The sequence below is a fragment of the Panicum virgatum genome, chromosome 7K, assembly GCF_016808335.1.
Source record: "Panicum virgatum strain AP13 chromosome 7K, P.virgatum_v5, whole genome shotgun sequence".
In the NCBI taxonomy this organism is placed as follows: Eukaryota; Viridiplantae; Streptophyta; class Magnoliopsida; order Poales; family Poaceae; genus Panicum; species Panicum virgatum.
Genome location: NC_053142.1, coordinates 50,294,159 through 50,318,950, shown reverse-complemented (window position 1 = coordinate 50,318,950; position 24,792 = coordinate 50,294,159). Strand labels below are relative to the sequence as shown.

At 45.9% G+C, this 24,792-nt stretch overlaps 4 protein-coding genes across 11 annotated transcripts; 1 reads left to right on the top strand and 3 right to left on the bottom strand.

Annotated features, from left to right (window-relative positions):
• Positions 1-387: 387 nt before the first annotated feature.
• Positions 388-2,884, bottom strand: LOC120642043. The gene has a single exon (XM_039918423.1). The coding sequence runs from the start codon at positions 2,195-2,197 to the stop codon at positions 917-919; it is 1,281 nt and encodes a 426-aa protein (XP_039774357.1). The 5' UTR covers positions 2,198-2,884; the 3' UTR covers positions 388-916.
• A 1,100-nt stretch (positions 2,885-3,984) lies between these two features.
• LOC120642041 (putative glucose-6-phosphate 1-epimerase) lies at positions 3,985-11,311 on the bottom strand. Of its 2 annotated transcripts, XM_039918421.1 has the most exons (10): positions 10,843-11,240; positions 8,742-8,857; positions 7,995-8,069; positions 7,382-7,438; positions 5,982-6,142; positions 5,696-5,836; positions 5,363-5,465; positions 5,181-5,280; positions 4,829-5,089; positions 3,985-4,390 (listed from the first exon to the last, which is right to left on the bottom strand). In XM_039918421.1, the coding sequence occupies exons 2-9, from the start codon at positions 8,745-8,747 to the stop codon at positions 4,851-4,853; spliced, it is 882 nt and encodes a 293-aa protein (XP_039774355.1). In that variant the 5' UTR covers positions 8,748-8,857; positions 10,843-11,240; the 3' UTR covers positions 3,985-4,390; positions 4,829-4,850. The 2 variants fall into 2 exon arrangements, with proteins under 2 accessions (XP_039774355.1, XP_039774353.1); XM_039918419.1 differs by lacking the exon at positions 8,742-8,857 and having other exon boundaries at positions 10,843-11,311.
• A 3,257-nt stretch (positions 11,312-14,568) lies between these two features.
• On the bottom strand, positions 14,569-17,507 carry LOC120642040 (triacylglycerol lipase OBL1-like). Its single transcript, XM_039918418.1, has 5 exons — positions 16,885-17,507; positions 16,740-16,773; positions 16,404-16,654; positions 15,923-16,291; positions 14,569-15,154 (listed from the first exon to the last, which is right to left on the bottom strand). Exons 1-5 carry the CDS (start codon positions 17,356-17,358, stop codon positions 14,897-14,899), a joined length of 1,386 nt encoding a protein of 461 aa, XP_039774352.1. The 5' UTR covers positions 17,359-17,507; the 3' UTR covers positions 14,569-14,896.
• Positions 17,508-19,008: 1,501 nt separating this feature from the next.
• Positions 19,009-24,495, top strand: LOC120642039 (farnesyl pyrophosphate synthase-like). 7 transcript variants are annotated; one of them, XM_039918417.1, is made up of 13 exons: positions 19,018-19,505; positions 21,617-21,763; positions 21,902-21,926; positions 22,013-22,128; positions 22,221-22,307; positions 22,405-22,521; positions 22,614-22,702; positions 22,794-22,845; positions 23,110-23,235; positions 23,320-23,436; positions 23,593-23,682; positions 23,799-23,870; positions 24,043-24,402. In XM_039918417.1, the coding sequence occupies exons 3-13, from the start codon at positions 21,902-21,904 to the stop codon at positions 24,169-24,171; spliced, it is 1,020 nt and encodes a 339-aa protein (XP_039774351.1). In that variant the 5' UTR covers positions 19,018-19,505; positions 21,617-21,763; the 3' UTR covers positions 24,172-24,402. The 7 variants fall into 7 exon arrangements, 5 of the variants coding, with proteins under 5 accessions (XP_039774347.1, XP_039774349.1, XP_039774348.1 ...); XM_039918413.1 differs by lacking the exon at positions 21,617-21,763 and having other exon boundaries at positions 19,014-19,505; positions 24,043-24,495; XM_039918415.1 differs by lacking the exon at positions 21,617-21,763 and having other exon boundaries at positions 19,017-19,505; positions 23,320-23,364; positions 24,043-24,495.
• Positions 24,496-24,792: the final 297 nt, after the last annotated feature.

The following is a 24,792-nucleotide window of genomic DNA, read 5'->3' as shown; positions in this document are numbered from 1 at the left end:
AGCACAAGATTTTCTCGAACGTGCAGGAGAACTGCTCATCAATACATTAAGAAGGAAAGTAAGAGCCCAAGATAAAGTTCAGATACAACATACTTGCAATGTATAACAGTATAATAATTGTGAATGCTCCTGTCAGCCTTAAAATGACACCAGAGACCAGATATCTTGTCTTTTCTCCGAAATAAAATATTAAAATTGTTGCAGAAGGAAAATAAAGTTTGGATAATAGAAAGAGCCAAGCATCGCAATTTTTGAAAATGGGGTCCATTTCAGACATGTGAAGACCATAAAACACAGCATCATCATCAATATATCCTGAGTAGAGTATAAACACCAGAAGATGTATGGGAACTCCAACCTAACCCCGAAGGCAGATATGTGCACATATGAGAGAAAGGTAAAAGATTAGAGATCTAACATATAATTTTCAAAGCACAGTTACAAAAGAATTAAAGAAAATTAACACTCAAGATCCCTGAAATTAGTACTCAAGATACCTAGAAAATTTTGCGATCAATAATGTACATCCTGATCTAGAAACTTACAGAACATTTTTCCTATAAGTTACAAGACAGCACTTGCATTTTGCTGCCCCAGTCCCTTATGCCAGATGTTACATAGAAGTTGGGACTTTTGGATGTAACACTATCCACCCTGTAAGTGCTAATGAGGCCTAAGCTGCATGGACAGAAGATGTTTTCCTTTATTCAGGCATCATTTATCAGGAAAAAGAATCTCTTCTTTTCACTACAACTCTGACAGCTGAATGCAAAAGCAGAATTCTGCCTTGACTCCGTATGTGCATATTCTGTGCTGTGCCTGTAGTCTTGCCACTTCCAGTTCAAATGTACATCGGATGGGCACCAAGAAGCACATTGGTACAAAACTTCATGTGAAGTCAAAAAAGCACCATCTGTCAGTCATTTTCCTCAGAAGAACATAGACATATCTTCTCCAGAAGGACTGGCCAGTCCTCCCCTAACTGTTGAGGGTTTAGCTGCATGGCTACTTTAAAATCGTTGATGGAGATCGAGTGGTTACTTCTAATCTCATTTGTGGCTTCTGATGGCCCACTGCCTGATTGCATGTGAACATGGTTTGGCAGCAAGACACCATTAATCTGTTTTCCGTAAGCTTGCTGCTTGTATGATGGTGTCCCTTTCCTTGCATTCCTCTGAACACTACCTCCTATTGACTGAACAGATGACCTAATCAGATTTTTCATGTACTTATCCAGAGCACTATTCAGAAGCTCTGCACTATCCATTGTGACGCCAGCTAAGCCAAGTGTCTCTGCTGTTTTCTCCATCCGTCTATGCAGCAACTCAGTGTTGGACAGCCCACCATGATCAAAACAGATGTTAAAGCGATCCTCACTTACACCAATTGGTGGCGGTGGAAATTTCCTTGCACCACCCACACTTGCTGAACAAAACGGAATTCCAAGTGGAGCTCGGACAGGACTTTTCAAAATTTCTGCAGACTGTTCTGCAGTGCTGCTCATACTTCTTCTCTGCAAGAGCAGATTATTGGGTGGCAACTGCTCCACACGTTGATGCTTTGCCAATGGCTCTGCAGGTTCACACTGTTGAAACTGCACTGATCTCTTCAACTCGAGTGTGTTTGGAGTACCATTCTCCAGAGATCCAGAAACACCATGAGCAACCTGGTTGTGATTGACAGCAGCAGTCACCCTACAATTTGGACCCATGTTATTCATCCGGTTTTTCAAAGTATGATCCTGCACTGTGCCAATAGGACTCGATCCCTGAACCTGCAACAACCTGGCATCTCCATTGCAAGCATTCAACACTTCAGCAGCCTTAGAAACCTTCTTTACTGATGCTCCCACAGGTCTCCCCACATCCGATGGTGGAGGCGGGCACTTTGCCTGGTAGGCATTGTAGAGTACTGAGCGGATTAGCCGGTTGTGCAGCTGGAGGTTCTCCCGCCCCAGGGTTGGCAGGCACAGCTTTTCAAAGTCTTGCCTACTGAGCCTCTCCGATAAGTAGCCATTCAAGTAGCCAAAATATCGCCGCGAGCAATCCGGACCAACCCGCTTCTCCAGCTGAGCCTTCAGCTCCTTGAGATCAATACGGCCATTCTGCTGTTGCTGCTGCTGTGGTCGGGGCACCGGTGGTTGCTGCCGCTGCTGTGGTGCAGCCACTGGCCATGCCTCCTCCCTTACTGTGTCCATACAATTACAACCAACCCCAGCAAACCCGATATGGGATTCAGAGTAGAGAAACCACGAATCAGGAATAGCTCACCGCACCCAACTAGGATCAAACCATTAGGGCTTCCGCCGCTTCCTGCAGAGGGTGAGTCCGTACCCCAATTCCCAGCTCGCCGGCCATGGAGGGGATCTCATCTCCACTGGCGCCGCACCAATCGCCGCGAAATCACGGAGCCTCCCAGGGAGCGGCGCGGCAGGCCCGAATCGAGCATAGAGGCTGCGAGGCCTGGCAAGCCAATTCGATTACCTGCCCAAACCCTAGAGCAATGGAGGCATGATCCCCGACCCCGCCGAACTCCGGCGAGCTCGTACCGCCTGGATCTCCGGCGGGGACGACAGCGCGCCTGATGGAACCGAACCGAATCCGAGAAACAGCAGGAATTGAGCTGACCTCCGGGCGGGGGGAAGCAATTGGGATTGGCGGGGAACCGGGTCGGGGACCAGCCGGGGACGAATTGCGCCCTCGGTGCTCGCCGGCGGGCGGGCTGCTCTCCGCGGCGTTGCTCGGGCGCGCGGGGAGACGGCTGCCTGCTGCTGCTGCTTCGTGGGTTGGGACTTGGGATGGGCTGGCTCGCGGCTGCTTCGCTCCTTGCTTCTTCGTGTTCGTGTCGGCTTGGGCTCTCTCTCCCTTTTTTTTCTTTTTCTTTTTCTTTTTTGGGTTTCTTCTTCGAGGGTTTTTTTTTCCGGCCGTTGAATCGGATTTGATCGCGCAGGGAGTGTGCCAGGAGCCCAGGAGAAGGGGGGCGGAGGCTCTGCTCGGCGTCAGCGAAGAGGGCTTTCGCTTCCTGGCCCGTGTCCCTGCCTACGTGGTCTCGACTCTCCAGTGTGCCCTGTCACTTGCTTCTACTGCACCAGTAATCATTTGATGATTCGGATTCTGATTGAAGCATGGTCACGAAAACAAGGCTTGGTTTTCAACGTGTCAAAAGAAAGGCTTGGTTTTCGTGTTGTGTTCACTCAGGCCTTCGATTCAATGCTAGTTTTGAGTACCAAGAGCTGAATGCACATTGTACAACCACCACCATGCCTATGTAACAGGATGTGATAAGAGGTACGCATAGCTAGCTAATCTAAAACTAAAAGTGTCATCTCTGTCCACTTCAGCTATCAGTTCATGGATATCCTATTAAATATAGCTATCTGAAACTAAAGTGTTATTTCTGTCCATTTCAGCTATCAGTTCATGGATATCCTATTGAACCACCATCAAAATCTAGTGAACCTTGACTGATACTGATACGTAGTTCAGTGAACTCTCATCATGCTGTCAAATTCATATAAAACTCAAGACTGTTCGCACCTTTGAATCCGCTATAAACGGGGACGGAGCGGACTAAATCTAAACAAAAATCTTTTGATTTTATCAAACCATTAACAGATTAACCAACCGAATGGAGGCCACCAGGGTGTGGAACAAGCTCACTAGTGCCCTACGTAAACAGATGATTTTTTTTTACATGCCCTGGATATTCGCAGTACCATCAGTCCAAACCAATTGACATGTATGCTGTTAAACAGACAAAATTTTTGACAGCTCGATACTATTGCATGATTAATGAATGGTGAAAACCTTGCAGGGACCCGATAAACCTAGTTCTAAACGCAGGAGTAACATACAAACAGCACCTCATCAATCCGGTATACAAAACGACCATGGAGCACTGGTATAAAGATGATATCTTACATTAATAATGATCGAGCCTCTGGTAATTACTCTGTTACCATAGGAAGGTAAATGCGCATGTAAGTAATGCATCTAGAGTCTAGAGAAGATTTTGTCCTGCAACCACAAGAAGGTACAATGCCTGGAACAGTTCGCACATTATGTGTGTCCATTTCCACAACATCTCTGCTTCCTAGGTTTAATATAGAACTTACATCTAAAGACAATGGATTAACGGTAGAGAGGATTTTTTTTCTTTATTTTACAACCCATGGAAGATGTTTCTCGCCTCAAACGTCCATATACAGGGTACGAACTACGAAAACTGACTTGTCCTTTATGCCACGTAGATCCAAAAAAGGAAACCAATTTCACATCCATTGGTTCAATATGCACCCCCGAACATAAAACAACAAAGATTTGAATAGAATAGAAGAAACGTTGTGATAATCCTTGCTGCCAGTGTCCCTTATACATGATATAAGCTCTACCTGCAATGCCGGAAACATATTAGTATGAATCAAACACAGTAATAAAAAATTTGTAGAAAATATGGTCCATGATATGTGATATTTATAGTTGCCGATAAACAAAACAACAATAGACACATCAGCTAGTTTTCCTCAATGTGGTTGAAACTTTAACATTCATCCTGTACAATTGAAAGTTCAATATCCTTACTCAATGACCTCATGATTTGTCATAATTTTTGGCAATGCATTTAGGTTGCTCAGCTGACACAACAAATCATATTTAGGTTGCTCACACATGTTTTGACACAATCATGCATAAGAAAATGTATTTAATCAACTATAGTTTTAACATAAAAGGCTCCAATAGAACATGAAGTGTACATAGTACTATGTTTGGTTTGTATTTAACTAAGTCCACAGGCTTTTTGTAGGGCCTATTAGTACTAAGAATGTTACCTGCACAGAATTACAGTAAGGACTAGCTGATTGAATCCTCTGGGACACTTGAATCCTGAATCACACGATCAGGGTCTAGCTGACCACTGTAATAACTAGATGGCACAGCAGAAAGTTCCAACTTTCCAGTCCATTCCTCACCAGGCTTTAGAGTAACCGGCTTCTCTATAGCAGCTGCCTCCACACAAACCATGCGTTTATATTCATCATCGCCAAAATCTGACATAGCCTTTGCCTTTTTGTCCCAAGGATTCCAAACAACTGTAACAAACAATATATGAAACTTCAGGAACTTCATTCTCGAACGATTTTAATGACAAGCAAACAAACAAAAGATAAGCGTTCACAAGACCAGCATCAGGAAGTCCTCCTTTCCTCACAACAAATGTTCTTTTCTTCTCATGATCAATAATGGCAATTTTTGATGGTGTGCCCAGATATATTCTGTCCAGCTGTAAAAATTTACATATGCTTTGTTGAGTAAGAATGCGAAATCAAGTGGATAAAGGTGTATAGAATGCTTTGTTAACGCACTTCAGATTCAAAAACAATTGCATCTCCTTGTTCAGTGAAACGGGCTCTGTCTTGTAAGTTGTCTAGGTAATCCAGAGTTTCCAGACCTTCTACTCGCACCTCACTGAAATATCAGCATAGAGTCATGCAAAGAGAAAACACTTCTATACTCTTAATGACAATAATTACAGCATCAAGGAGTTTTGGGATCGAACAATTATATTGACTAAAAACCAGAATCTGGTCAGACAAATTTAGATTGAGGATAAACATGATGCCACGAGATTACTTCAAAAACTTTCCTGACAGATTAATATTTCAAAGATGATGGCCATGAGAGTTGAACAAACATACCTGATATCAGAAATCTTGAAGTATGTGTGGTATGCAAAGGTGAAAGAGAATGGCTTTCCATCTGCATTAGTGTTTCTTATACGTGAAGTTAGCATCAAATCACCACCAGGACTAAGTGCAACCCTCAGACGGTATTCAAAACTGCAATATAATATGTATGTGAATATACAGCTGACTATGCTTGCCTTCTAATGCAACAAAATCACAATGAAATGTAACAAAGATAGGCCTTTCAGGTGTCGTATTGGTATCATTAAATCATATCAGCAAGTGATGATAAGCTCACCTATGAGGCCAGATCTTCAAATCCTCTTCCGTAGGTTTAAGGATTAAATCAATATAAGCTGTATTGGTGGTTGGTACAGGAAATGGTGGCGGATCAGTATCAATGGTCCAGACTCTATTCCTTGCAAATCCATGTTGTTCCAGATTTCCAAAGTTGGAAAACTACATCAGGAAGTGACATTAAGATTAATATAGCAGAAGATATAGAGAAGAAAAAAAAAGTGTTGGAAGGATAATGGCATTTAATACGACTTGCACATGGTCTCCATTGACCTTGAGAAGACATATGACAAAGTACCGAGAAATGTCATGTGGTGGGCTTTGGAAAAGCACAAAGTCCCAACTAAGTACATTACCCTCATTAAGGATATGTACAAGGATGCGACGATATTTGTCCGGACATGTGATGGCAACACCACTGACTTTCCTATTAACATAGGCCTACACCAGGGGTCAGCATTGAGCCCTTATTTATTTGCTTTAGTGATGGATGAGGTCACAAGGGATATACAAGGTGAGATCACTTGGTGTATGCTCTTTGCTGATGATGTGGTGCTAGTTGACGAGAGTAGGGCAGGGGTTAATAGGAAGTTAGAACTGTGGAGACGCACGTTAGAGTCGAAAGGGTTCAGACTTAGTAGGACCAAGACCGAGTACATGATGTGCGATTTCAGCGTGACTAGGCATGAGGGGGGAGACGTTAGTCTAGATGGGCAAGTGGTGGTCCAGAATGATACTTTTCGGTATTTAGGATCGGTGCTACAAAAGGATGGCGACATTGATGAAGATGTTAGGCATAGAATTTCAGCTGGCTGGTTGAAATGGCGGCAAGCTTCTGGCATCCTTTGTGGCAAGAGGGTGCCACAAAATCTAAAAGGCAAATTCTATAGGACAACAATTCGTCCGGCGATATTATACGGTGCTGAATGTTGACCTACAAAAAGGCGACATGTCCAGCAACTGAGAGTAGCAGAGATGCGGATGTTGCGGTGGTTTTGCGGGCACACAAGGAGGGATAGAGTCCGGAACGAAATTATTCGGGATAGGGTCGGGGTGGCACCAATTGAGGAGAAACTTACCCAGCATCTGCTGAGATGGTTTGGACATGTCCAACGAAGGCCTCCTGAGGCGCCGGTGCGTAATGGGGTTCTTGAGCGGGTCGATAATGTAAAGAGGGGTAGAGGTAGATCTAAACTGACGTGGGATGAGTCGGTTAAGAGAGACCTTAAGGATTGAAATATTTCTAAAGAGATAGCTTTGGATATGAGCGCTTGGAGACTAGCTATTAATGTGCCTGAACCTTGAACTTATTTCTTTCGGGTTTCATCTCTAGCCTACCCCAACTTGCTCGGGAAAAAAGGCTATGTTGTTGTTGTTGTTGTTGTAAGGATAATGGCATACCTGTGGAAAGCAGATTGGTATTCCTCCACGTATAGCTTTTGGAGGCTTGAAAATAGCCTGATAGAACAGCAACAGTAACAATCAAATGTCATGCGATCAAGGCCAAAATGCAATTCATACTCTGGCAATATTCAAATTCCATATTGTTCCATGTCAATAAGCACAAAAGAGCACCATAGAAGCACTAGTAGCATTCACATTATTATGGCAACATGTGTCAAGTCAAGTGATAATAAAGAGATAATAATGCATAAGAAATAGAAACGATGGAAGTTAATGTAGACATTGTTTAACTAACTGAGTTAAACAGTCCACATAGCTCAGTATAAAACTTGTTGGCGACACCGCTACAGAAATTACTTCCCAAAAGAATTGAACTAATAAAGTGGTAGACACAATAGGAGTGTTCGTTACCATGCATGCAACGAACCTAAAATCATTACAGGGAAGATACCATACTGAGGTTGGATGGATAGAGAAGCTGACAAACAAGAATTTCAGGCAAAGAATAGAATATAGACTGGATCAGATCAAGCATCAAATCAATTGAGTCTCAAGAAAAGTCACTGTAGTTGAAATACTGTAGAAAGACTATAAGGCAAAAAAATCGCACCTTATTGCTAACAAAAAGTAACTCATCTCCATGCTCATCTTTCCATGATGTCACATGCCCACCATACAGGTACACCTAAAAGCAATGAAATAAATTATTATAAATGACTGTATGTTTGTAATAGGTGTCAAGAAAAGAAAATCCTAAAAAGAGATCAGGACAGCGTAGAGGATACAACAAAATGCAAATAATTTCCTGTGCAATTTGTACTGTTCTGTTTCCGTTCCGTTATTTCCCATTTTTAGGTACTGGAAATCATGTTACCAATTATTTTGACAAATCATAGATTCCACTCTGTGGCTGGTTACTTAGCCCCAAATACCTTCCTGTTATTCATCTGACATTTTGACTCACCAAATATATAATGGCTGTGCTTATTAGTTAATGCCCAGTCAATCCAGATGGTGCAAGTCAAAGCAAGTTTACGTGAGATTCTGCAATGACAAGTTCAATAATTGGCATGAAAAGATTTAAGGATAATTTTCAGTACGGTTAGGTGCCTGGGCCAACAACTGAAATACGCTGTGTTCGGCTGGCTGTGGCTGGTGGCTGGCGCTGATTTATTGTGAGAGAAAAGTATTGCTAGCTGGCTGGTGCTGGTTTGGTGTGAGAGAAAAATACTGTTGGCTGGATGCAGATGAACAGAGTCTATAGGCAACTTAGACAAATATCACAGCCAAGTAGTTGTGCACTGTGCATAATCTTGTTCTCTATCCATCAGCTTAAATGATCTTATGGCATTCTCACCAACATTCTGCTTGTTGATTTCAAGATACTTGAGCAGTTACTGTGTCAAAGCAGTGAAGAAGCCAAAATGAACACCATGCTGCTCATCTATTATCATCGATGCCAAGCTGAAGATGCTGAAGTAAGAGAAAAAAAAGAATGTCCGTTTCAAAAAAAAAAGAGAAAAGAAGAATGGAACATGAGATTTTAAATGGTATGGAAGTTGCTTGAACAATGGAAAAAGTCTATATAACCCCCTAATGTATCAATGGTGGATCACATTACCCCCTGAACTATAAAACCGGGTTTCTAACACCCTCACCTTTGCAAAACCGGACATTTAACCCCCCAGAGTGGTTTTGCAGCCCGGTTTTGCTACAGTGGCGCGGTTTTGTTTTTTCCCCTTTTTTATTTATTTTCGCTGAATCTAAAAAATTATAGTAAATCACATAAAAATTATAAAATAGAAAATCTAATTTTGTTGGACTTCATGTGAGTAGATCTACACAGTGAACATATAATATGGTATGCTTTAGCACAAAGTTTTTGTTGTAGTTTTAGATCTATACTTTACTGCAATTAATCGGAATAATCCATAGATGCATTTTTTGTGGTCCAACTGTGGTGAAATTTTTACTGTTAGAGAATTATTATATTATTGAACTGTAGTAAAAATTTCATACTCATTGGATCATGTATATCTTAGTTATAAGTTTATTTAGGTTTATGTTTGTTAAATCTATGCTTTATCTATAACTAAGTTATACATGATCCAATGAGTATGAAATTTTTACTACAGTAAAAGCATACTATAATTAGCCCACCATAAAAATTTCACCACAATTGGACCATAGAAGCTGCATCTATAAATTATTCCATACAGAAAAGCATAGATCTAAAGCTACAACAAAAAAATTAATACTAAAACATACTATATTATATGCTCATTGTATAGATCTAATCATGTGGAGTCTAACAAAATTAAATTTTCTATTTTATAATTTTTCTGTGATTTATTATGATCTTTTAAAGATTCAGCAAAAATAAATAAAAAGGAAAAAAATAAAACCGGGCTACTGTAGCAAAACCGGGCTGTAAAACCACTCTATGGGGTTAAATATCTGGTTTTGCAAAGGTGAGGGGGTTAGAAATCCGGTTTTGTAGTTCAGGGGGGTGATGTGATCCACCATTGATACGTTGGGGGGTTATATAGACTTTTTCCCTTGAACAATCACTGCAAATAATCACTCCACTCCTATAAGGCCAAGCATACAAATGAATGGTCTGTGATGGCTATCCCCACGAATTCGTAGCTGGTCACTATGGCATAACACATGTACATTTTCCTCCAATACAGAAGTGTACACAGCTTGTCATCATTCCACAGTTCTAGCAGCTAGCCAAAGGTTCAAGTTTAACGACCATCTTGCTGGGCTACCGTCCATCCTTTATAGTTTATACACAGCTTACCTAATCCAATCATCAGTAAAACCACGACTGCCATGTCACCAGCTCCCCACAATAATAGAGCAACAGAAAAATATCTCAAGTTACGCTCAACCTGATGCCTTGTATATTTGTATGGAAACAATGGCTGGTCAATGGTTGTGATCTGAGAAGTGGCTTAGCCCGAGAGTGGAAAATGCTCCCTGTTATTCCAGAGTCCTTGGCTGCTGCTTCCCGAGTACAAGGTGTTTCTGTCAGGGATTACAGAAACACCATGACCGATCACACTAGCCACTTCCTCCCATGTTGTGAAACTTTGTATCACCATTGTTCTGTAACTGTTTGTGAGAAGACATGATCCAAATACAAAGGGGCAGACTCGGACCGGGATCAGAACAGTGGTCTGGTACACCCTGTCACTCGGACAGGAGCCCCAGAGCTTCCACGACGAAGCCATCCTGATCTCGCAAAGGAAAATTCCGCTGGTAGAGTACTACCAAGTACCAACCAGCTCAGCGGAGTACCGACTACGCGACTGGCGCAGCAGCTGCGGCCGACTCTGCATCGTAACGTCCAGCGCCATGGATCTGCGACGGGATCTGGCCGGCGGAACACTTAGCATGTGGCGCGGGCTGATCGGGAGGGCCGGTGAGAGGGGATGGATACATCGCAGTACCTCGGCGGAGCTGCCCCGGACCTCGCGGAGGACGACCTTGTCGAGGTCGTTGACGCCCTTGCACTGCACCACGGGCGCCAGCTCCTGCTTCTCCTCGGCGGCCGGCGTCGACGCGGAGGCCAACATGTCCCCTCCCGCGAGCAGCGTCGAGCACGCCCGGCGGAGGAGCAGTGGAGACTGAGAGCCTGCCTGGAGGGAGAGAGAAGCTGAGCAGGCAGGTACGGTGGGCTTAATTGGGGAATTTCCGGACAGCGCCTACTCGAGTCGCCTCTCTCTGCTGCGCTGGGGGCCCTAAATATATAATCGACCAAATCTCGTGATGCCCTTTTCTGACCTGATCGCGATCTGCAGCGAACTTTGCTGTTCTGGCAGCGTGTGCTTGTGTGCTAGCTTGCTCAGCTTTCTTCAGCTCAGCTCCGCCATGAGCCATGGAGCCTCGCTGGTACGTTCTGATGGCGTGCTCTGCTCTGCCGCAAGTATAAAAGTGACGGTACTCCACTCCAAAAGAAGGGGGGGGGGGGGGGGGGGGGGGGTTCCACTTGCTTTAATTGTGTCGACAAAGTACTTTGTCGGCGTATGTACATTTTTGGTATTTTCTGCGGTATACAAGCACAGCACGTAGAGGAAGGAGTATTGGCTAGGCCTTGTTGTTTGGTTGATCTAGCACACGATTCCCGAAGAGAGAATCTCTCATGTATGAAGGACTAAATGAAGTCCATTTGCAAAACTTTTTTAACAATAGGTGTAATTTTCCGTGGCGAATCTAATGACAGTAATTAATCGATGATTGACTACAGTGATGCTACAGTAACATCCTCTAATCACGCGGGCAAATGTCTCATTAATTTTTTCAGGGTTCTTAGCGCAGAGATTCTGAAGTTGGTTTTGAAAACTGACTTAATTTAATACCTCTAATTAGCGGTCAAAGTTGATACAAATTCTAACATAGCACAAACCAAACAGGGTCTAGGAGTAAATTGCTAAATACCAAGCACACGTACTGCGCATGGAGATACAGCAGATTGGGGACTGTTGGGGATGGGAACGCTTCACTATTTCGTCACTGTGAGCACTGAGCTCGCTGAGTAAAAGGGTTATCTGGAGTTAGGCGCCATTCGGTGCTAAAAAAAAGTTGATGGAGAAGGAGAAAAGATGCCATTGTGTGGACTGATCTTCTTTTTTTTCGGAGGAGGATTGATCTGCTTTTGACAAGACAAGACAAAGGTCGAGGTAGCCTTTTTTTTCTCTCCTCATTTTAAAAAAAAATCATGAAGGATTTAGACCACTTGATTTTCTTTTTAAAAAGGGAATAAATAGACCACTAGCTTTGACACGACGCGACACAAACCAAGTCAAGCTCCATCGATTATCCTGAGGAAACTGCTGACTATCTTAACCCCCAAAATCCCTCAACTTGCTCCGAAAATTATAAGCAGCTCGTGCTATCCGATGATCCATTATATTTTTTTCCTACTACACCAAGCGATCGGCAAGATACAGATGGGAGCCGGGCTGAGATCTCGAGTCCCGTCACAAGATCCATGGCGACACGACGGCTTGGATGCGCGCTGACGTAGCCTAGCTCGCGCCACGCGGTCGGATGGTCGCGCCGGATCCCGATCCGCGCGATGCTGACGTGGACCCACCCGGGATCGGCTTGACCGTGCCAGGTGGGCGCGGATGGCGTGTGGGCCGCCGCTCTCACTCGCTGGGCCGCATCATGGAGATGGAGCTCAGGTACTCGCTGGTGCGCGGTCAAAGCCGTAGACGATCGGCGGCGGCGGCTTCTTCTTCCTCACCATCGGCGGCCCACCTTTATGTGATGAGAGTGAAGCCTACGTGGCGAGGAACGGAGAACGACGTTGACCTCGCTCGCAGTCTCGGTATGCAGAGGATCGTACATGTATGGATCAACGAAACGTGGCCAGGATAGATTTCGGCTCGGCCCATGGATATGATCGCTCTGCAGGCCCAATAATAGTGCCAGCTGTGCTGTGTTGTGTGGTACGAAAATGACGACTTCCCCTGCCTGGGAAGTGTGGCCTGGCGTCCAAGATGATGAGCCGACAAGAGAAACAACAAGTCTCGTCGCATTCCTATCAAGTTGTTGCTTTTGCAATTTGCAAATGCAACTCATCATCATGCATCCTCACTTATTGAGCCCCGATAGTACTGCGGAGACGGTTTCTTCTGCTTTCTTATTCTAAGAGCTTTTTTTTTCTTCTTTTGCTTCCGAAGATGGACTGACGAGCAGAGTATGTTCGATTTTATCTCCATGTATGCGATGGGAGACAAAGTTTGACTTACTAAACACATGTGAATTGAACATGCTTCACCACCATTTGGTATTTTCCTTATCATGAACCAAAACAAACAACAACTCTGCACCATGGAAGCAAATGTTTCCAAATCGCTAAAGAGATGTACAGTAGTAAGTTAGGACTTCCATAGTAGTATATTCTTTTCGAAAATATAAGCCCATCTGCCCCAAGTTGTGTCACACCTCACACCGGTAATTCAGGATTGTTTGAGGAGTCTAGCACCTGAATTTTGGGAACTTCCCTCTGCTCTTTGCACAAAATCCCGGTGATGCAACTTGGGGAAATTTAGATGCAATTCAGGATCCACAGGCAGCAGCCGGGTAAAAAGAAAAATGTAACATCGTTTCCAAATCAAATGCAAGGGATACAGGCGATACACAGAGCCATTTTTATGCACGTCGTTGGCACTGCAGGTAAACAAGCGCAAACCCATCGTTTCGATTGTTCCAGTAGCTAAGTACAGTACTCGTCGAGCAGCAACGGCATCTTGTTTCCTCTCTCGATCAGGCAGAACATGGAGGCGAGGCGAGGCTAGGCCTCAGTCGTTTCGCCTCTTCCTCCCGCGCTCGGCCCTCCGGCGCGCCCGCCGCTGCCGTCCGCCGGACTCGTCGAACTCCGAGTACTTCTCGTCGAGCTCCTCGAAAGATTTCTGCGCGTCACACGTCGGTGATTGGTGAGCCGTTCCATATTGAGTAGTGCTCGATCGAGTGAGGGAACAGCAAGCTTACGTCTCGGAGCTGCATGAAGCTGACGGTGTAGAAGGTCACGGCGGCGGCGGCGGCGACGATGCCGAGGACTGGGACGGCCATCTGGGCAGCCGCACCTTCCATGGCGGACTGAACCGAACGACCACCACGATCTGCTGAAGCTCAGCCAACCGGTGGCCGGTGCCAGCAGCCTTATCCAAATACACATCTCCGGCGGCATCTCGCTCCTGTGTTTTTACATTAACACCCTTCCAAAACAATGGATTTGCAAATGTACTTCGACAATATGTAGTCCGGCCCAGACGTACGCAGGCCATATCCTGCAATCAGCCCAATACCTGGAAACCGGCCTGAGACCCAACCAAATACCGGCGCATTCACTAGGCCCACATGCAAGTATGGGCTCGTTTGCTATGGCAGGCTGGCAGCCCAGCAGCGAACGGACTGAGAGAAATAAAAAGAATATCTTGTACTAAAAAAAAGAAATAAAAAGAATATCGACGACGACCGAGAGAGAGAGAGCACATTGAGCTTGGGGCTCACCGGGTTAGCGTAACATATTGATTTCAGCTCAAAACAAACAAACGTAACATTGATTTGAGACAACAGCAAAGAAAGAAGTCGAAGAATCCGTCGCATAATCTACACGGCCAACACGGGGCAGGCAGGGACCGTGTAAAACACTTGAGATCTACTACTTTGTTTATGCTTAACGCGCGCACACTTTATTTAGCTTTCTGCACTTGTTTGTTCAGACTGCAGAGTCGAGTACATGAAATGCTCAGATGCACAAGGAGGCAGACCGTGTCTCTCCAAGCTCATGCAGTCATGCTTACGTGCTTAGAGCTTACTACTAGTATAGTACACCAAAACATTAGCATACATCGCAAAGCTTCTATCGATGCAGGTGATGTCACGGCAGTTGCAGGCCCCTTCAGCATGACCTCTCTGCACACTGTCATGGACGTTGACCATCAGATGATTCTACTAATAATTAAGCAGGGAGCTCTCTGAGCCTCTGACGGCTCAGTTGTCCTTAGGAATAACGTAGCCGCCCAGCACGACGGCGTTGGCGTAGTCCTGCACCCGGTGGAACGGCAGGCCGGGCAGCGCCACCGCAAGCGCCCGCAGCAGCAGCAGCAGCCACCCCTCCCGGAAGTAGGCGCCCCACCGGTAGCCCAGGTACACGCCGCGTCCGAGCTCCCACGCCGAGTTGACGCGGCTCATCACCGAGCCCAGCAGCGACCATGGGGTCTCCTCCTCGCCCGGTATCTCCCTCACCACCTGCATGCATGCATGCACATCAGGAAATGAAAAATGCAGATCGAGGCAGCTTAGCTCAGTGGTCAGTCAGATTTCATGGAAATCTCACAAATTCAGATGCAGTCATATGACTCATGCTGTCATGCACGCATCCATCATATCTGTTTCCATGCGTCATGTCAGACTGAAGAGCTGTTCCAGAAGATTCTGTTTTGGTGTCTATTTTTTGTTCTTACATTTCGATGGAGGAAGTTTTGGTGGTTCTGGTAGAATCCGTGCACAACATTTCAGTTCGTTTCCACCACATTTCACTTACCCGGGCACCCGGCCAGTCATCTTATTCTCACTTGTACAGGCATGAAGGCAAAATCTTGTAGCCTTACCTAGCTAGCCAACGATATATCAGAACGAATTTAGACTTGGCTACTACTCTACTGCTAGTAGCATCACAACTGAACAAAAAAAAAACTCCCTTTCGATCAATGTCTGACGCACGCTTTACGCCCACCATTGCCTACCGTTCGCCATAAAATGGCCAAATCAGCCCAAATGCTACCAAACAATTCCTTCGTTTTGTTTTGTTTTGTTTTGCGAAAATAGATGTTCCGTATGTGGATGTGAAAGAGAGATATGTCTGGTCGATTGACGCCGTTTCATCGTATTTTGAAAACTATGGTAGTTAGCCCGACTCGATCGTCTACTTGCTAGGAGCCTAGGACATGCCTGCAGTTGCGCCGCATGAAAATTCTTCGAAGAGATCAAAGGCAAGATCGGCGGGGGATGGATCACCTTGAGCTTGTAGGACTTGTCGAAGTGGAGGCCGAGCCCGAAATGGAGGAAATGGACGGCGGAGCTCTCGTTGGGCAGCCCTGGCAGCGAGTCGTTGCCGTAGGTGAACCGGAAGTGCCGCTTCTTGGGCCGGTCCAGGTTCCTCTCCACGAACATGCCGAGCATGGCGTCGCCCACCCGCGGCTGCCCGAACGTGTACACCCCCGCCAGCCGGTCCAGCAACGCCTTCTCCTTGTGGTACGCCAGGATCGCCGGGAACAGCACCGCCAGCGCGCCGCCGGACCCGTGCCCGGTCACCAGCAGCCTCGCCTTCCTGTTCGCCTCCAGGAGCTCCTTCAGCGCGTCGCGGATCGTGTAGTACGCGTACACCTGCGTGCAGGAACGTGTTCGCGGTCAGGTACGGTGAGCGCGTGCTCCGGCGATCACCGGAGGAGCTAGCTCGCGGCATGCGCGTCAAGACACCAAGAAGAAAAATGGAGACCTTCTGGGGCTTGCCCTTGATGTGCTCGACCCACTTGGGCCAGCCGATGTTGCGCTGCGCGCCGAGCGCGTGGGTGTAGGCGGCGTGCGCGCGCCCCAGCCGGGGGATCTTGTACCACGACGGGTCCAGGTCGGCGCACCACCGCGCCGCGTCGAACGGCCTCGTGCCCCGGAACGCCACCACGATCACGTCCGCGTCCACCGGCTTGTCGCGGAACACGAACGCCTGCGCCGTGTACGCGTTCTGGAACTCTGGACAGTGCCAAGAAAACCACGTCGAGTGATGGGTTGCAAGAATCGATGTTCGTCGTGTCAAGTTCTTGGGGTTTTTTCTTACCGTTCCAGCAGTTGTAGAACCGCACGAACTCCATCTGCATACACCATGCAAAGTGTGGCCGCCGTTTCAGGTCTTCCGGATTTCGTTCAAAGGCATGGATGCAAAGGGAGAAACTGGCGCTGGGGATAGGATACGCGCGCGTTACCTGCCAGTGGATCGTGACCACGTTCCGGATGAAGGCCTCGTTCTCGTAGGCGAGCTTAGACGCCATGACGCAGAGCGCGGCGTCGAAGCGGCTGTCCGACGGCTTGATGCTCCTGTCCAGATCGACTCTCCTGTCGATGAGCCCGGTCACGGACCGGTACGTCGGCGACGACCTGTCAGGGTACTCCATCCTCCCGTGGAGGACGTTGTCGACGAGGTTGAGCAGGAGCTCGACGGCGGCGCCGAGCGCGGCCAGCGGGCCGGCGAGCGCGAGGAGGAGGATCTGCAGGAGGAGGTTGAGGAAGATGGCGAGCCGGCGGCGGAAGCTGCGGACCTCGGTGCTGGTGAAGCAGTCGACGGCCCTGTTCCGGCCGACCTTGGGCGAGAAGAGGAGGTGCAGGAGCTCCAAGGGGCCGGCCCTGTCCGGCCGCAGCACCATGTAGTCATTGCTGAAGCAGTAGTCGAGCTTGCTCATGCCGGACGCCGCTCAAGCTCAACTGGGCACTACAAACACTGGCTGTGATCACGACGTGTCTGGGCAGAGCTAGGAGCAAGCAACTGCACTTGTGGGCTGGAGAGAGGGGCCTGTATGTTATAATTTGACGAGTAACAGAGGTCTGGAGGACGAGGAGGTAAATGGTAAGAACATTTTTTTTGTAGGTGTACAGATTTCTATATACTGTATTTGGCCGGCATGGGCCGTGTTTGGTTTGATGTCACATTAAATTTACACAAAAAGACGAATGCCCGTATGGAGTACCAAATGAAGTCTATTTACAAAACTTTTTCAGAAATGTGTGTAATTTTTCGAGACGAATCTAATGACGGTAACTAAATATTAATTTGCTACAGTAATACTACAGTACCATCCTCTAATCACGCGGTCAAAGGCCTCATTAGATTCGTCTCGCGATTTACACGGGGAATTGTGGAGGTGGTTTTGTAATTAGACTTCATTTAATACCCCTAATTAGTGGTCAAAGGAACAAAAAGTTTCCATGAAAATTTTCCACCCCAAACCAAACACGGCCATGATGCAGCAGGGACTGCGGCGGTCTGCTGCACACCTAACTGACATAAATTCATTTTCCTCAAAAAAACTGACAATCTTTTCACATTTAAGTATTAAATGGAATCTTTTCACATTTGTAGTATTAAATATAAATTAATCATAAAACTAATTACAGAACTCGTCTGTAAACTGCGAGACGTCATTAGCTCATGGTTGCTGTAGCAATTACTGTAGCATTTTAGCGTCTAATCATAGCCTGATTAGTCTTATTAGATTCGTATCGTAATTTACAATCAAACTATGCAATTAGTTGTTTATTTTGTCAACATTTAATACTTCATGCATATAAGATTCTCGTTCGATGTGATATATTTGAAATTTTGAATTTTGCAAATAAACAAGGCCATAAATTCAACATGGCGACATGAAGGATAGAAGGTCTCACACTAAAAACTTTCTCAGGTCACAGCAGTGTCGAACAGGAGCAGATTAGCTTGACGATCTCATACATGACCACAGTTGGACACGCAGATCTGCCAATTAAATCCGTCTTCCGTTCGAACACGGACAGGACGAGCTCGAAGTTAGCCATGAAGGTTTTCGCAACTCGATCAGAATTCAGAGGCGCCATGAGTCCATGACCATGAACCGCGAGCCCAAGCAATGCTCCCGAGAGTCCCGACCGACCGACAACAAAGGAACAGAAACTTGCAACAGGGCCGGGGATCTCTCCACGGACCGTGAGATCGGCACTGATCGATGCAGGTCCGGCGAGATCCCGTTCCCGTCGCAAGAGAACGTAGCAGTACGCGTCGAAAAACTGCTCCAGGGAATACGTCCCTTTACAGAGCGAAGAAGAAAAACACACCACGATCGACCGTGAAAAAATGTGTGAGGCGTAAGTGTAACCATCTGGCCAATGGCGGCCGTCGTGTTCGAACAGAGACTTGCGATCACTCCGACACCAGCGCAGTGGCGACAGACGCTTCTCGCCACGGAGTCATCGATCGGTAGCCCCTGTTATCTAGCAGCCTGCGCCCGATGCCACACGCGCGTGCCATCGATCCGCCGAGTCAAGTCAGTGACCGGCCTCTAGATCTGCTCAAGTAGTACAGTATTATTTACGCGCCGAAAATCCAAACCGGCAGCGTGGTCAGGTGCGCGCGCGACGGGCACTGACGACTGACCTCCTCCCACGCCTCCGCCGCCGCCCGGCCGGCCGGCCTCGATCACACACGCGTCGCTCGCCGTCGAGCGGTCCACCGTGACGCGGAAGGAAACGACGGACCACCGAGTCCGATTGAGAGGAGGGAGGCGAGATGGGGGCCCTGGCGGCGTCGGTCGCGTCGCGCGTGCCGTCGGGGCTGTCGCTGGCGGCGCTGGCGAGCCCCGGCGAGATCATCCGGCGGGCGTCGCGGCTCGAGGAGGAGCTCAAGGAGCTGCTCCGGGTGCACGGCGGCGGCCTGGCGGGGGCGGAGCAGCATGGCGGAGGCCGGCAGCAGACCAAGGAGCGGTTCCTGCGCGCGTACGAGCGCCTCAAGACGGAGCTGCTCAACGACCGCGCCTTCAACTTCGACTTCTCCGAGGAGACCAGGCAGTGGGTCGCCAAGGTGCGTACGCGTTCGTCCTGCTCTTCCTACCGCGCAGCTTTCGTTTCCAGCGTTCATGCTAGCTCGCGCAAGCATGTGCAGTGCACTCAGCGCTTGGGAGTTTTCTTGTTGCATTGAAACCGTCTATTGTTACACGTTTTAGCGTACACGATCGATAACATCTTATGGACCGTGTGATCGGGTGAAGTTGGGGAGATATAGGAGCATGGTCTAGATTAGTCTTTTTTTTTCCCCACCCATCCGGAGAACATGATCTCCGATCTTAATTGGCTGCCCATTTTTCTGAAAAAATAATAACTCTCCGATCCCAAGCATAAGTAATTTTTCCTTTATTTTGACCATACTTTTGAACCAATGTATTTATCCAGCATCGTAAGTAACTCGATCTTTTCTAATCACAATGACATTGTTAATCAAATAGACATATTGGAGATGATGTCGTGCATTTGAACTGGAGGGAGTAAGTTCTCAAATACAGCCCACGAATCCAGTCTTTTATTGGGCATGCATTGACCATGTAAACAAATGTGTATTTATTTATTTACTCCCTCCATACCCAAAATAATTGATGTTTTGGACAAGATTTGAGTCAAACCTTGAGAATATAAATCACGAATAACTCTCAAGTTGTTGAGTTTGAAAATGTAAAAATTATAATAGATTTGTCTTGAAAAATACTTTTATGAAAGTATACATATATCACTTTTTAATAAATATTTTTAGAGAAATAAGAAGTCAAAGTTGTATTTTGGAGACCGTGTCGCTGTCCTAAACATCAATTATTTTGAGTATGGAGGGAGTATTTATTAAAAAAAGATAGGAAAACTAAAGTCTAGGGTGTAAAATGCGATGAAAAAATAGCATTAAACTTGTCAAACGATCCATGCACTACAAAAGGAAGACTTCTAACACCAAATTAAACATGTGCAAGTGTATGTGTCGCCTCTTAACAATGTCGTTGTTGTTTTTTTCCAAATCTCCCCAATGACTAGGGGTTGTAAATGACCTCAAATTTTAGCCAACATAATCTAAAGGTCGGATCCTAAAAGGGTCAGATTATTATCTTATATAATTTTAAACTAAAAATATATAATAGCTAAATTGGATTGCGAATAGAGCACTTGGATAATAACCCAGCCCATCCGGGAAGTGTATGTGTCCCCTCTGAAGTCTGAACTCTGAACAATCAGGCAAATGGGTGGCAAGTGGCATGCTTGGTGCCTTGATATATCGGCCGACAGAGAATCGATCACGGAACACCACACAAAAGAGAGGCATGGGCAACTTTTTTTTTTTAAAAAAAGATCAATTCTGCTTTTATAGAAAAAAATATAACGAATCAGGTACAGCAAAGCTGGTGTTACCAGCTAACAGTCAACAGCAACTAAAACGAAAAAGAAACGACGCCCGAAAAAAAAAACTCCTGCCCCCCTACGTCACTGATCTAGCTTGCCAAATCCGCGATCCCAGGAGAAAGGCACGCTAGCTGCGAGTCGGTCCAGACGAAGGCACGACGCTTCTCCAATCTCCAGGCAGCTGCGACAGTCCACGTCGCCTTGTTTTGTCCGACAACGCCGCATGCTTGGAAGGATCGAGGATCCCGTGCCTCGACGCTCCAGAATCGTGGAACCTAGCATGGACAAGTGAGAAAAAACGATGCATGTACGTTGATGTGGCGGCGCAGGAGATGATCATTGCTGCCCTTCTGTGGCGGCTGGGTTCTGCTCCTCTCCATTCGGAAATGTCCATGTCACCAGAGGAATATTACAAGGGATAAACTGACTGGATCAGACAAGACAAATCTTTGACAAATTCTACGGCAAGCAAACACAAAGGGAAACAATAGAGGAATGAATATATACGATACAATTCCCCACCAAGCCTAATGGACCAAGTCAGTAGTTTATTGGGCCGTTAGCCCAGTTAGAAAAGGAAATATGGCCCACTGGCCCAGACCAACCAAGCAATTTTTTTTTCTTCGGCCTTTTATCTTGTTCAGTTGTTTGCTTACGTATGATCAGTTGGTTAGATCCCTTGTGGTGGAACCTATCCATTCGGGTTCAAGTCATCGACTTGGTATGGGTGCTCACACTTTTCTAAATTTATTCCAGGATTTTCCGGCATTATGCGTTAAGTGGTAAGCAACGTTCCCGTCAACAAGGAGACGCCAATGGTGACTTCGGGAATCTCAAGATCTTCCGGTCCAGTTCTTCGGAGGTGCTCATAGGGGTAGGGTTTGTGTACGTGTATTCATAGGGGTGAGAGTACGTGCGTGTTGTGAGCATCTGCGTTGTACTGTACTAAAAAAAACTTGTTTGCTTACGTCATATCCTATATAAGAGTATCCCAGTGATGATAAAACTGTTATCCCTCTTTGTCATGGTTTTCTACTGCAGATGCTGGACTACAACGTACCTGGAGGTGAGCGCATCGAATCACTGCACAGCACTCTGAATATGCTTCAGTTTTGCCTTGTTTTGACATGCCTAATCGCCACACTTCTGAAGGTAAACTGAACCGCGGGCTCTCGGTGATCGATAGCTACATGCTGCTGAGGGAAGGGACCGAGGTCGACGACGAGGACTTCTACCTCGCCTGTGTGCTCGGTTGGTGCGTCGAGTGGGTAAGCGCCAAAAGAAAAATTCGTGGCTACTCTGCCACCAAATGTTGGTGCATCGCTAGTGTTTGACGAAATGTTTCTGAACCGGTCTGCAGCTACAAGCGTCTGCGCTTGTGCTCGACGACATCACGGACAACGCCTACACGAGGCGGGACAATCTCTGCTGGTACAAGCTGCCAACGGTGCGTTTACGTCTTCTTGCAGTTGCAGCAATCGTTACCGTTTGACGTGGATATTCATCCCATGGAAGATGACCAACGCTTTCTGCTGGTAATGCAGGTTGGCCTGTCCGCTATAAACGACGGTGTTCTGCTGAAATGCCATGTCCAGGCCATCATCAAGAGATACTTCAAGGACAAGTTCTATTTCCTGGACCTTTTGGAACTCTGGAGCGAGGTGATTACTGAGAGGACATGATACGATATTTGCACCATTCATTTGGTAAGTTTTCATCATTGGGTGACATACTTCCCTGTCCTGTTTCACAGATTGGTCTGCAGACAGCCATGGGGCAGATGCTCGATCTCATCACAACTCACACTGGTGCCAAGGATCTTGCGAGATACAGAATTCAAGGGTACCCGACTAGTTTGACAAATTTGTTTAAACCATGTGGCTGCTTTCAGTTTCACATAGTTTGCTTGCATCCTCTCCTTTGCTTCTACCAGGTACCGTCGCATAGTGAAGTATAAGACATCCTACTATTCTTTCTATCTGCCGGTGAGTCCAAGCTTGATAACTGAATGAACCGCTTCATTGTCAAAACTAAACATCTTCTATGTCTGTTCTGGACTATTTCAGCTTCTTTCCATCTATTAAACCTTTACAGCTTGCCTCTGAATACTGATATTGTCCCATAGAGCCTGACTGGAGTCGGATTGTTACTTTGTTCAAAACAGTTATACTGAATCTGAATTACGCTCAAACCATACGTTACTATCTTGCTGGCAAATCATAACAATCATGAGGTTTGATTCCGTTCAGTTCAAAAAAGGTTTGATTCCGTTCAAGCAGGTTGCATGTGCATTGCTCCTGAATGATGCGAAACTGAGCGATTACATTGAGTTGAAAAACGTACTCATCGAAATGGGCGTATACTTTCAGATACAGGTAAACGCACTGCCTGCTAAATGTTTCTTCTGTAATCTTGTCATCAACTTCCTCAGTATATATGACCAAAAATGTAAATTTTAGGATGACTACCTGGACTGCTTTGGTGACCCTGAAGTGATTGGCAAGGTACAAAAGAACGATCCATCCCTTGTCCTTACAATTGTTATGTTGATGGCTTCAGTCCGACCTATCGATCTGGTAATACAATCTGCTGTATCAAGCTCTGCGTTATTTCTTTGATAGAAAGGAGAGTCTACAAGCACCAACCCAGGATGAAAGGGCCAAATTTAAGCAGCAGTCTTCTGCACTCATTTTCCAGGAAAATCTCAAATTTACTGTTACGATGTCATTCAGGTTGGAACAGACATAGAAGACTACAAGTGTTCGTGGCTAATAGTCCAGGCTATGGAACTGGCTAATGAGAATGAGATGAAAATATTATATGTAAGAAAAACATCCATTTGAGTTTTCACATACGATCCCTTTGATGAGAAAAAAAAAACTGATGAACTTGCTAGTACTAACTGTGCATGTTTGCATCCACCATTTCGCTTTATCAGGAGAACTATGGCAAGTCTGATCCACAATGTGTTGCGGCAGTGAAGAATGTTTACAAAGAGCTTGATCTTCAGGTATAGCTCTTATTATTGCAACAGCTTGAAGTAGAGTACTAGAGTTACTACCTACAGCAGAGGCCTTCTGAACCTGTTTTATCTGAACTGATTCTGCTGCTGCATTAAGCAATTTCGCAATATAACTAATCTGATGAAAGTCTTTTTTTTTTCTTATTTGGGCCATCTGCAGGACATATTTTTGGAGTACGAGTCAAGAGTATACAAGCACCAGGTTTCGACCATTGACGCCGAGGCAGACCGTGCAATTCGGGAGATTCTGAAGATCTTCTTGAAGAAGATTTACAGGAGGAAGAAGTAGACACCTTTTTCTACTGTTATATACTTCTTAACTAAGAGGTCAACCTGAAGAACATCTCGAGGGGGTTGGGGATGGTGATGAACAGCACCTTCATATAGCATATTAACATGTAATATCTGTACTGCTCCTGCCAAATCGAAGGACTAGTATGCGTAAGATCTGAAGGAGATACGAGTTAATGTAAATAGTACAAGAAGTATATATAAGTGCAGTAAAAAGATCTCCATGCTATAGCACACCTTAAAAGTGTTTTGGGGGTGTTTGTTCTATTAGCTGTGTTGTTATCAGTTACTGAACTAATGACCTTACCATTTCCTGATGTAATTGTGGTACCTGCGAGCATAGAAAAGCTATGCGTTCAAAAGGGGATTAAGAACAACCAAAATCCACACCACATTTTATTTTTGAAAGGAAAAAAACAGTTCAAAAAACTCGATTAACCTAGAAGAATTGGAACTAGGTGGATTTTTAATTAAAAGAAAATAAACACCCAAATTCACCTTGACAAGGACTTCAACTAGGTGCCTTTTTTTTAGGGGTATCTCGTGCTGGCTGCGAAACACCTTGAGGCCCAGGACACGCGTCCGCCAAACGGCAGGGCCTGCTGGGTGCTGGCGCGTA

Bases quoted from the DNA above. Each gene is read 5' to 3' on its own strand.
- LOC120642043 (XM_039918423.1), bottom strand. From the start codon at position 2,197: ATGGACACAGTAAGGGAGGAGGCATGGCCAGTGGCTGCACCACAGCAG.
- LOC120642041 (XM_039918419.1), bottom strand. From the start codon at position 10,968: ATGTTGGCCTCCGCGTCGACGCCGGCCGCCGAGGAGAAGCAGGAGCTG. The intron at 5,466-5,695 runs GTATGTTTGTTC...CTGATATTTCAG, and splicing joins TTCAAGATTTCTGATATCAG to TGAGGTGCGAGTAGAAGGTC. The intron at 5,281-5,362 runs GTGCGTTAACAA...AAATTTTTACAG, and splicing joins CAATTGTTTTTGAATCTGAA to CTGGACAGAATATATCTGGG.
- LOC120642040 (XM_039918418.1), bottom strand. From the start codon at position 17,358: ATGAGCAAGCTCGACTACTGCTTCAGCAATGACTACATGGTGCTGCGG. The intron at 16,292-16,403 runs GTCTCCATTTTT...TCCTGCACGCAG, and splicing joins TCAAGGGCAAGCCCCAGAAG to GTGTACGCGTACTACACGAT. The intron at 15,155-15,922 runs GTGATCCATCCC...GCATGCATGCAG, and splicing joins ACAAGTCCTACAAGCTCAAG to GTGGTGAGGGAGATACCGGG.
- LOC120642039 (XM_039918413.1), top strand. From the start codon at position 19,215: ATGGGGGCCCTGGCGGCGTCGGTCGCGTCGCGCGTGCCGTCGGGGCTG. The intron at 21,927-22,012 runs GTGAGCGCATCG...ACACTTCTGAAG, and splicing joins GGACTACAACGTACCTGGAG to GTAAACTGAACCGCGGGCTC. The intron at 23,683-23,798 runs GTAAGAAAAACA...TCGCTTTATCAG, and splicing joins ATGAGATGAAAATATTATAT to GAGAACTATGGCAAGTCTGA.